Source organism: Xiphophorus couchianus, chromosome 22 (genome assembly GCF_001444195.1).
Source record: "Xiphophorus couchianus chromosome 22, X_couchianus-1.0, whole genome shotgun sequence".
Lineage (NCBI taxonomy): Eukaryota > Metazoa > Chordata > Actinopteri > Cyprinodontiformes > Poeciliidae > Xiphophorus > Xiphophorus couchianus.
Genome location: NC_040249.1, coordinates 3,705,632 through 3,717,640, shown reverse-complemented (window position 1 = coordinate 3,717,640; position 12,009 = coordinate 3,705,632). Strand labels below are relative to the sequence as shown.

Here is a 12,009-nt window from a genome sequence, read left to right as displayed (position 1 = left end):
GTTTGAAAGCCTGTATAATCTGTTCATTATGATGGTTTTTCCACTCACTGAAATGAAAAATATGACATTTAAATTAGAACGTTACAACAGAACAAGAACAACAATAAAAAAAACAAACAGAAATGTGGGTTTAATGAAAAATATGTGGAATACCTACTTAAAGGTAGTTTACTTTTTCAGAATGTACTTTTATTCTTACAAATGAGCCTAATCTAAACTCATATTCTAATTTATTAAATATGACTCACTATACAGTCAATTTCACAGATTATCTGTCTCGCACTGTTATGTTTAAAACAGAAACATATTTTTTATAAAATGTACAAGCTGTACCTTTAAGGACCTTCAAACATATCTAAAAATCGGATTTGGATTGTTAAACATAAAAGTTTAACAAACAAATGATCTAGGATTTTCAGTATGCAGATAATTCCAGCTAAAACTGAAGTATGACATGATCAAAAGGTGCAAACGACAATAAATACTTTTGCAAGGCGCTGCAGCTCATTATCCCCTTGAACAATAATGTTTGAGTGTAAAACGCGTCTTCGTTCTTGGAACGTGTAGATTACATGCAAATCATACATCAAAAGATAGCTGAAGTGTTAGAGCAAGCTTAAAAGATTTGACCACACTGGACGAGCGTCACTTGAAAGAGCTGCGTCCGTGTGCTTAAAATTAGGAGATGACAAGATTTGGCTGATTAAATAGCACAGCAAAATGAGGAGGGAATTAAATATGAATGGTTACAAATGAAAGCTAAAGTCACCTTAATCTGGAAGCAGCTAGAACAAAAAGTGGAAGAGAATAAAGGAGTAATAATAACAGCCCCAGTCAGACAGCATTAATTGAACAGAGACCAGTAACTGGAGCTGTGAAGCCTGACTCACTGGCAGTAAAACCTGGCGCACACTCACACACCAACACGAGTTTACCAGTTCCATTGCCCCCCTCTTTGCCTATCGCCATTATGTCTTCTTTTCCCAGCCCCTGGCATGCCTTCGCTTGCTGCGCACACACCCACAATCATTGTCACGAAAGCAGACTCGTCTTCCACATGCCTGGATGTTTCATCTCCCTTTAATCAAGACACAGACCCTCATGCACACTCACACACAAATCCACTCGGCCTACCCCCCCCACTCCCGCCTTGACATTCACGCGCGGTCCGGCAGCCACACAAAAGCTCCTTCCGGTGCTGCTCGCCCACCTGCCACACGGCAGCAACTCAGAGCGAGAAAGCATCTTTTCAGCCTCTCGGAGTGAGAAGCACTTAAGGAAAAGTGCCATGTCTCTCAAGCATGTCACTCAAAATGTCCCCACCGCCTTTTGCAGCTTGCGTCTTGCTCTCACGTCCACGTCTTCTGCAGGTAAGGGATTTGTTGGTGCCTCTGTGACCTTTCATTGGGAATGTGGCAAAAAGCACATTATTTAAATGCCAGAAAGCTTTTTTTTTTTTTAAAGGAGCTGCTAGCATGGTAATACACATGTTCTTGCCACAGGAAATTATCTCAATTAGGCACAGCAACAGCTTTATGAATGATTTTGAAACATATTTTTCAGTTCAAGTATGTGTAAATGGGTTTATTTCTTGATGACATTGTTTCCATAGATTGCCATGACCTAGAATTTCTTCATTTTAACACTTTTGGTCTGAGTTGTGTCTTCCCTCTAAGAGAAAACATGAACGGGAATCTACATTCATTGGTTTGACTGATTTTAGACCTAGAACTTCTTGTGTTAATGGATCACCTTATTCCAGAACAATGAATAACTTGGCTCTGAAAACCATAAAGACAAAGGCGGGGGATACTGGACTTTAGGATGAACAAAGCTAGCCAACGTCTCTTCTTCATCAATCGTAAGAAAATTCAGAATTGTACATTCCTATCATGGTATGCTAACACTCCCATCTCGCATCAACCTCTCGATTTCCCATTGACCCTTTGCAACTATATGTTACCTAAGCAGGTTGAGGCGCCATGATGGATGTCGGAATATTGAACAGAGCGACTTTGATTGTTTTTGCCAGCATAGCTATGGTTTCTATTTGCACAAGTCAAGCTAACTTGTCTGTGGAAGTAGCTCCTCTAGTTGGGGCTCATAAACTGCAAATTTGGAATTAGCTAGCTTAGGATCTGACTCCTCCCACCTGTCGTTTGTTGATTTGATCAAATCGCCGACTTTGCCTGAATTCACACCACATGATTTCTATACCGGAGTAGAATTGAAAATGTACAAAACTCTTGATATTTATATCTAGTTTTTTCATACATGGTAAGCTACATCATGGTGGGGGCATTCTCTGGTTACTAATCAATAGAAACCATGGATGCTTTCCTCCTAAAAAAGTTGACAATAAAATGACAAGTTTGGTTTGCATACTTGTCTATTGTACAGCCGACTATTCTTACAGTGAAACCTACTAAATAAAGTTGATACTATAGGCTGTCTGTTTTTTGACAAGCCTCACGAGAGTTAGCGCACACACAGGTTGCTTTGAGGTCTGTTGTGGCTGAGTGGGGTGCTTTCTGAAGAGCATGGTGTCACGTGCAAAGGGTCGACAGTGCCAAGAAGAAATGTAGCCTACAAGAAAGTGGTGGTGACTTTTTACCGCTCGTCTATCAGGAGCATCCTAACATATTGCGTCACTTCCCTCTGGATATGCTACAGGATCACCAAAACCAGGACCAACAGTCAGAAACTGTTTTTGTTTTCTCCACAAACCATCACTGGGCAAAACCCACACGTGTCCCGCTTAATTTTCATAGCTTTCATGTACACAGCACTCCCAAATATTACTACATGCACCACCACACGAGACAATGTGCTATTCTTCAATGGAAACCCTATGCATTGGTGCATTCTGGTAATTAAAAAAAATATATCTATTTCTATTGATTGTAACTTATGGTACAGGCACATGCTGCCACAAGGGAAGCTGTGTGTAAGAAAAAACACAAATAGGAGCGTGTTGAAAAGATGGAAGGGGTTATTTCTAAAGCTCACGAACAAAGAAAACAAGCAAGCAAGAAGGAAAGTCTTGTCTTCAAGAAGGGTGAGATGCTGGATGGAGGTAGTTGTAGAGATGTGAAAGTTGATGAGCCATGTTGTTGAAGACGGTGTAAAGAATTGTTGAAGCCAGGATAAGAATTCTTGATAAAGCAGCAGCAGGAGGGTTTAGTGCAGAGAAAGAGCTCTACAAATGCAATATTTGCCTTGAGGGTGTTGACAAAGAAGTGTGGAAAACGTCCCTGTGTCTGTGTGCATTTAGTGAAAGTAAACGGTGGCGTGCAAAAGAGAGGAGCTCTGGTACTGCATGAGGAGGTCAGGCGGGGTAAAGAAGTTAGTGAGGGTGGTACAAGACACGCACAAGGACAGAGAGATGGTGGTGAGAAACAGGACGCACACCTTCCTAAAACTTCCCCTTGTCAGTTCCCATATTTTCCCATAAGTCTTGGGAATCATTAAGATGTGTTTTTAAAAAATTGTAGCACAGGCCTCTGCATTATTTTTTTTTCAGAAGCAAGGTATTTGTTACCTTCGAACAAATGCCCAAGGTATTTGGGAGGCCATTTGTGTCTTGCAACCTGGATGCACTATGTCCACTTGAAGAATAGACCAGCCACTGTTTCATGTTTTCTTCATTTGTTGAAAATGCTTCTCACTGTGGTTCCCTCCTGTGATAGTCACCAGCTCCCCGTGACCCTGCAAAGATTAACAGGTATAGCCTCTCTCAGGTTGAGGATTGCATTTGACTACATTTTATTTAAGTTACATACAATAAAATGTATGTAACTGCATTTTATTGGCTTTGGTCACAGAAAATAATGTTTCTGGACGATTAATCGTCCCAGAAGGTATCGCGATAAATGATAGTATTATTTTGAGACAATTTGCCAGTAATTTAATGATGGCATAATAATGTAGAAATTCTCAAAGATCAATAAGCTTTAAATTCCAATGAACATTTAACACTGGAACTGGAAGATATTTTAAATATCCAAAATAAATAGACAATACAACAGAAACAACTAATAAAATGAATTGCCAAGTCTCAGGAAACAAAATTATTCTTAAAAAAAAAAGGTTTAGTTGAGACCAAAACTCCAGACAGAAGACTTTTATCATCCAGTTTTTGATAGAAAGAGGAAAACAATAAGTCACGAAATTAGAAATGATTGAGTTTGTTTTAATTTATTATGCGATTAATGGAGTTATTGATTATTATGACAGGCATACGATGGACAGATATTGTACCCTATGTACTGCTGTAAAGAAATTCTCGCATGTGCCACCCAAAAGATGCCGTAATGACCAACACACTATTTAATGTCAGCCTGTATGATGCACTCACTCCATCTTCTGTGATAAACATTAACTCACCTCAGCATTCTCAGTGCTTAGACAGCCCTTATTTAATGGAATTTTGCTAATTAACTGAGCCAAAAAATGTTTTTGACTAATTTGAGCCTCTCAGACTGTGTTTGGAGCAGTGACATTTGATCCAACAGAAGTAACCTCAATGTAAAGACATGACAAGACTTGATGTTCCACTAGATGTGCTTCCTTCCTTCATCTTTTGACTCGTTCGCCAACACGTCAGCATACAGGGCAAGATGAGAACCGATTTTACAAGAGAAAAACGTTGAGATGGTTTGGACATGTATAGAGTGAACATATGCAAAAACATAAATCTATTAAAGCAAAGACATTAAGGCCATAAATAAATGTTGAAAGACACTAAGGATAAATTAAGATTTTTTTGTGTGAAACTTATGTGCACATTTTATATGTTGTGTAAATTCAATTATCACTTGCAGACAAAGTGAGACGTTATAGCTGTAGCTGAGATTTGCACAGGCAGTTTGAGACGAGATGAAAACTTTTCTTCTGTTTTCTCACATTTATTTCCTAGAAAGATCTTTCCTTTTAAAATGGATTGTTAATACAGACAAAGTTATAAATGGTAGTGTTAAACAAAGTGGTCTCGGTGTAACAATGCTGCTTATATGTGCCAAGCAGTTAACATTCGTGGCTCAACTTAACAGTAAACCAGACAAGAAAAAATGAACTGCAAATAAAAACAAATGAGCAGGGAAAAGTAATGTAGGAAAAATATAGTAAAAGTAAATTGCAGAGTGAAATTAAGAACTCCTGCAAATAGTTTTCAATGCTTTTATTACTCTATTATGTCAATTTGTTTTATAAACGTTTTCCCATGTTCATTTAACACATTGTTGTTGTTTTTTTTGGGTTGGTTTCTTTTTGTGGAACTCAAACCAACTGTTCATTCTCATACACTAATTTTACTGAGCTTGTTGTACATCAACTTTCTCAAAAAGAAGGAGTAGCAGTTGGTTGTACCAATCCATGAGGAAAGAAGGCCTTATAAAAGGAAAAGGTGATTTAATTTGTGTAGGAAGTAGCTATTAAAACATGCTCTAATCCTTTGGGGTATTGATGATTTGATCTAATCATCAGAAATTTTTACTTTGAAGACTGGAGCAGTGCAAACTACACATTGTACAAATGGAGGAGAATGTTTACCTTATTTCAGAAATCAACTTAAGTTTTAAACTTACTAGATAAATACGCAGACAGATTTGTTATTTTTACACCATTTGAAGATTTTATTTCTGTTTATTTTTATAAGTTTGGCTAACAGCACATAAAAACTCAACAAAAACAACTGCTTTGTCTGTACGCAGAAATGTTATGTTTTGGCTTAGAACATCAAAGGAAAATAGTACTGATTGGTAGTGTTCCAGTGTCCAAGCATTTAAATTAAGTGGAAGGAAAAAGTGTGGCACAAAAAAGGTGAACAAACAAAAACAGTTCTGGTAGAATTGTGAAGAAAACACATCTAGAGTTTGTAAGAGACTTAAACCACATAGAGAATCTTTGGCCTGTTGTCAAGATGAAGATGAGCGGAACCAGAACCAAGCTGACAGCCACTTTTTAAATCAGTAAACCAGCTGTTTGTCTTTAACAGGAAGCTGAACACATTTCATAACAATACTGAAAACCAAAGTTTACTCTAGCCTCCAGTCGGTTGTGATACTGCAGATTCTGGCATGTAGCAATTGATTTTCCTGTAGCCCTGGTGGTTGCAACTCAGGTTTGCTACTCTGCTAGCAAATCAATAAAGATCTTATTTCTGAGTGAATTACGAACAATAAAGGTCGGATTTTCAACTGCATGAGAGCAGCTTTTCATTTCCCTTCAGCAGCGGACTGACTTCTCGAGCTTTCTGCGCTTGCTGAATCCGGCTGTGTGCGAGTGGGGCTTTCCTCGGGCTCCGTTTCGACAATACTGAACTTTAAACTCGCATCTCGCTCACTGCTTTCCTTTGGCTCTTCTCCTTTCGGTTTCGTTTCTGCTCGTTCTTTGTCAGATGGTACCTGGGCCTCGTCTAAAACGTGCCCATCTTCACTTTTTTCTACAGCTTTCCTCGCGCCCGTCTTGTTTTTACGTTGCAGATCAGTTCTGTGCATTGCCAGTCTCTCGCTAGCATTGACAAAGTAATTCTCCAGCTCTGCCACAGGTCCTTTATCAGAGAAAAGGTGGTCCAGGTATGCCTGAGAGTAGATATCTGAAGTGATGAGGTCGAGGTTAACTTGGGAGGACGTGACTGTGCCAGAATTTAGCTTTCTCCGACCTGGTAAATACAGTTTATTTCAGTAAAAACAGCCCAACTGATGCACAAAGTAACATTTGGCAGGGTCAATCAACAAAGTGTACCGATTTCATCCTCCAGGACAGACAGCGCGATGGTCACGCTCTTTCCCGTCTCTCTGTCTGTCACAGTGAGGCCTGTCATGGCGCCCTCCTCTGGCATATCTTGGGAATGGTCAGATTTTGCCAGAAGACCTCCTCGGCATTTCAGAACACAGACCGTAATAGATTTATAACACCTGAAAGAAGAAAGATCAAGGTCTGACAGGACAGAACGATGATGGATGTGTCGCCTTATGAGACATTTCACGAGACGTGTCTTAAAAGTTCTTACCAATTAACGCCCAAAGCACTAAATCAGCACATTGTGGAGCAGTGTCACAAAGTTTGTCTCATTTTCCATGTGTGGTGTTGATTATGTAAGAGTTGCAGCTATTGACAGGCTGCCAGAATATCTTTACTGACTAACCTCGAGCTGAAATGTTGGCACTGCACTTTTCTGACAGAGCTAAGCTGAATACTGAATAATATTGAAAATCCGTCTCTCCTCTTGCTCTGGCTCCCACTAGCAGCATGCTTCGTAAAGGCCATGCTTCCACAGAACACTTATGTTTTTGTTTCTCGGAGATGGTGTCAAAAAAAAGAAAGAGATAATTATCATGAGTTTTCACACATTTCCCATCATTCGGCAGAAACACTAAACAGCACAGTTTGGCAGATTTGAGTGTCTATGCTCCTTCAATCCATTCATAAATCAATCCAGGCATTCATCTAATCATCATATCATTAGTCCTTCCCTTTCTCCTTCCATCCGTCCATCACCTGTAGGCAGCTATGATCTGTTTGAGGTCTTCCAGGTACTGATCCATTGCTGCCCTTGCAGATAAAGGCTCCGCTTTGTCCTCAAAACAAGCGAGATGAACCAGCATCTGGGTGTGAAATGCGGCTCCGCAGGCCCAGTGTCTTAAAGATCTGCAGGATCGAACAGGAAGAAGAGCCGTCTAACCCGTCACAACCTCTTGTGTGATGTGCGTGTCAAACACGTTGCCTTTCCACTCCGTCAGTTCCTTCTCTGCACTGTACCTGGAGTCACAGCCGCCCCCGAGCAGACAGGTCTTCAGCCGAGTGAGGATGAGGCTCAGCTGGGCCTCGAGCCGGACCGAGTCCTCGATCAGCCTCCTCTTATCGCTCAGGCTAATCCTGCACCGCTTCAGGTACTCCTCCATCACCTCCTGCAGCTCCCACACTCTCTGCTGCGAAACATTTTTAAACATTTAAAAAAGGTTCTGTCTGCAGCCATTTTCACATGCGAGTGTAAATATTGAGTTGGGGGTTGTGGCCAGCGGCAACTTGTTTGGATTTAAAGCGACAAGAAGCCCTAAAAAAATGTTGGTGCTCAAACAGGAACTAGCTAAAATTAAGTTTTATTCTCAAAAAGCTGCAGAGCACAAGAAAAAGTCTAAGTTTTGGGAATGACATTTTTGGCTTGTACAACACTTAACCTTCTGCTTCACCATCTTGAAATGCCATCGGCGAGGTTTCCATGGTTACATCCTAACACTTTCCATCCGTCAAATAGTTCTTCACACCTTTGATGCATCTGCTGCCTTCACACTTTTCATGAAGCTTATGCCAAAGTCCAGACACATGTGGATGTTATTTAGATGCTCTATATCAACATCAAAAGGATTTTGCAATGAAAAATAAACGGAGATGCACAGAGTTTTTTTGTAGCTGATTTGCAATGTCCAGTTTTTGCAAAAGCTATGACATTGCTAGCTCTGGGTGATTACAATTTCACTTTAAGAACATAAATCCTCTTCATTCAGTAATGTAGTCTGCACTGAAGATTGTTGTTACGGGCATGACACAGAAACACTTAGACATGGTGGAAAAAGAGTCAGAGCTCAAGGTTGGTCGTGTTGAAAGTTCGACCAACATTCAACCTGAATCTATTTTCGGTAATTCTCTAAAAATACATCATTAATTTGTGGCGTTCTCATTAACTGACGTATAGGAACAAAACTTATCTCAAGTAGGTTTTATCGAGAGCTCATCAGCGCAGACCCTGAATGTAACAATCTATTAACTGAGTTATTAAAGCTGATAGGGGATGAAGATGTGGAATTATTTTGACGAAATAATTCAGAACATGAATGCGTCAATAAAATTCGGTAATACTTCAAGAAGCCATTTTTGCTCCCACGTATTTCCCTCCGCGCTTGAACAGAGGCTTTACCTGACACGACGACGAAGCCGCTGGGCTCCCTTTCACTCCTGCTGACTGTTTCGATGACCAGGCCACGTCCATCACCATGGTGACCGCTAAACCCACCAAGCCAGCCAGGCGTGGCTCATCGGAGAAGGCAGACAGTCGACCAATCAGATCCCTCAGGTAGGTGGGTGCCCGCTTGCCAAGGTCACTCTGAATCTGAAGGAAATAAAGCAAATGTATAAATGTATTTTTGTAAAAAAGAAAAAAAAAAAAAACCACACACACACATATGACACAATAGCGGAAGTAAGATGTTTACTGTTACCTAATAAAAAAAGGGGTTTTGTCATCATCATCATCATCATCATATTGGTCCCTGGTTTCCCTGTGTGACCTTGTCACAATCCCCAGCAGGCCTCCAAGTCTTTCTTTCTCCTTTATAGAGTTCTGCTTCACTTTGCACAATCCCTCTTTATTAACTGATTCAAGGAAACAGCCTCGTCCCGCTCCTCCCATTAATCTCCGCCCGCACTTCAGTGGATTTAGGGCCGATCAATGAGCATTTCATCCACTCAGACGTTTTCCACACCGAGTCTCTGTGCTTCGCTTCCTTCGGGCCGCGGGTGCGTCTCAACAAATCGGAATATCATTGAAAACATGTTTCATGTCAGTAATGGAAGCCAAAAAGTGAAATAAAATATTCGTTAAATCAACCTCAGGAGAGGGACAGGCTGATTGAGTCGATGCCGCTCATGAAGTAATTTATGAAAAGTAGACTGAAGCAACGTTCCTCACATACACAGTGCATCTTTCTCAGCTGCTTTAGAATTCTGTATTAAAATTTCTTATTTTTAGTAATTGAACTGAATTGATGGTTCTTATTAGCTCTAAGCCATGATTAGACAAATTTAGACAAATTTGAATTTGTTTTTGATTATAATACTTGCATTAGCTTGGTGTTATCTTAAGACAGATAAGTCCGTGTAGTGAATAATACGATGACATTAACAATATATTTTTAGTTTTTTCTTTATAGTTGCCCTTAAAAAATTAAATCAACTAATTGGCTTACCATCAATACAGTTTACATTAATAATTGGATATGAAAAATTGTCCAATAGGAAATTTTCATTTATTTTATTTATTTATTTGAAAATATTTGACCAAAGTGAAACTAGAACTATGCCACTTGAGAAGTTCTGAGTTAGACATACAAAAGGTTTTTTTATTCTTAAATGTATACAGTATGTATATTTATTTTTTTACTGTTTTGGCTTAATTGCTGCTCTGAGTTTGTTGCTCTTTCAGCAAATGACCTTGTTTTGAGTCTGTACATTCCACTTAATGATTAATAACTTACTAAATTAGTTGCCGATTATTTCAATAACTGATTCACCACAATGAATTATTTCAGCTCCCATTTGGTGTGATAACTGCCCACGAGCAGAAACAGGCTTTTTGATGCACTCGAATTCAAGTCCAGCCTTTGAATAGGCCACTCCAAAATCTTTTTTCATTAGCTTAATGGTTGGTGGCTGGGCATTTCCTTCAGATTTTTCTGGTAAGGAGCGAAATTCAAGGTTCCATTAATTACTGCAAATTCAGGTCCTGGGAACCAAAACAGGCCCAGACCAGGACAATACGCCATGTTACAATGCAGGTATGGTGACATTTTTCTAAAAACGGCGTTAGATTTACGTCAGATAGAACGGGATGAACACGTTTAAAAGATGTTTACCTGTTTCAGGTGTTCTTGAAGACTGGTCTGGGAGACAGGATCCTCATTTTGATTGGCTAGGAGCAGAGGGTGCACCACTGCGAGGTCAGGAACCGCCCCCCCCTCCACCATGGCATCATACATGACACAGCCAGCTGTCTTCTTGAGCTCAGCAAGCTCTTCTTCGGATGACATGAGCTGGCCCATAATGCAGTTTATATTTGCGTATATATTCATTATTTATCCCAGCATCTGAAAGAAAATAGATTTTTTCTTTTTAAGGGAAGCCACAGCTTCTTTCCTAACCTAACTAGAAGCATCATCTAAAAATATTAAGATTTTACAGAGAAAAAAGTTAACTAACGACCCACCATGACATGTTTTTCTTTAATCAGTCAACATTTACTATTCAGAATATTGCGAAAACATTTCTAAATTAGCACCCTAACGTTTTCCAATAATCTTCTAGCATCAGTTCAGTCCATTTCTCTCTCACAGCAGAAACCTCCAGTCTCTGTGGGTATGTTTTGCTATCTCGTTTCCGCTTTTCTTCTTCTTCTGTTCTGTTTTCCTGATGCAACAGTAACGACATTCACCAAGACAACACAGCGGCATACTGGAGCTTTGCAGCAAAACTGCACCGCCTCCTGGTGGTAAACATCTGGAAGTACAGATAGACTGATCGCAGCCTGAGAAAGCTGTACTATTCTACATGTGGAGAGTCGAAATATCACGAGTAAGTTATGTGCACAATTTACATTTATTATAAATAAAAACATATTTTTAATATATTACTTAAATAACTCAATAATTTATTAAATGCAATGAAAATGTTTTCCAAATAAAAAATTACTAACATTTTTTATTAGTTAAATAATGCATAATTATTCTTGGGTTTTTTTTGTTTTTACATAGCTCCTTTGCTTCAGTCTACAATAACTTTATTTAATTCAAACTGTCAATAAAGCTCATCATATAGATCTGACTGGACAACCTGCACAGCATGCTAACGGTCCATGCTAACAAGCCCCACCCACCTCTATCAGGTCCCTCATCTATTCAAGGGAAGAAAGTTGCAGGAAATGTAGAAACAATTCAATGATTTTAACAAGTACATTACTAAAGCATGTCAATAAAAATAGTTTATTTAAAGCATTTCATCCATTCACTGCTTATCCCTGCTGATATGGCTAGCTGGTGCCTGGCTTTAATGATTAATCAATTTACTGGATTATGGCCCCCGATGCATGTCTATCTATACCAGTGTATAAAAACATCAACACCCATCAGAGTATCTATCTTGCACTCTCTCTTAGAAATATCTAAAAGGAAATCATAATGACTTAAGGACCTTGGAACAGTTGCACACTCTTTAGCGCGGTGTTAAACATTGAAAAAT

General features: G+C 39.4%; 1 protein-coding gene across 4 annotated transcripts; it reads right to left on the bottom strand.

Annotated features, from left to right (window-relative positions):
* Positions 1 to 5,193: 5,193 nt before the first annotated feature.
* On the bottom strand, positions 5,194 to 11,206 carry LOC114138491 (uncharacterized). 4 transcript variants are annotated; one of them, XM_028007797.1, is made up of 7 exons: positions 11,060 to 11,206; positions 10,632 to 10,862; positions 8,918 to 9,109; positions 7,762 to 7,931; positions 7,501 to 7,650; positions 6,745 to 6,917; positions 5,194 to 6,661 (listed from the first exon to the last, which is right to left on the bottom strand). In XM_028007797.1, the coding sequence occupies exons 2-7, from the start codon at positions 10,845 to 10,847 to the stop codon at positions 6,216 to 6,218; spliced, it is 1,347 nt and encodes a 448-aa protein (XP_027863598.1). In that variant the 5' UTR covers positions 10,848 to 10,862; positions 11,060 to 11,206; the 3' UTR covers positions 5,194 to 6,215. The 4 variants fall into 4 exon arrangements, with proteins under 4 accessions (XP_027863598.1, XP_027863596.1, XP_027863597.1 ...); XM_028007795.1 differs by having other exon boundaries at positions 10,982 to 11,173; XM_028007796.1 differs by having other exon boundaries at positions 11,054 to 11,173.
* Positions 11,207 to 12,009: the final 803 nt, after the last annotated feature.

Bases quoted from the DNA above. Each gene is read 5' to 3' on its own strand.
- LOC114138491 (XM_028007797.1), bottom strand. From the start codon at position 10,847: ATGAATATATACGCAAATATAAACTGCATTATGGGCCAGCTCATGTCA. The intron at 9,110-10,631 runs GTAAACATCTTT...TATTTCCTTCAG, and splicing joins TTCAAGAACACCTGAAACAG to ATTCAGAGTGACCTTGGCAA. The intron at 7,651-7,761 runs GTACAGTGCAGA...TCGATCCTGCAG, and splicing joins GGGGGCGGCTGTGACTCCAG to ATCTTTAAGACACTGGGCCT.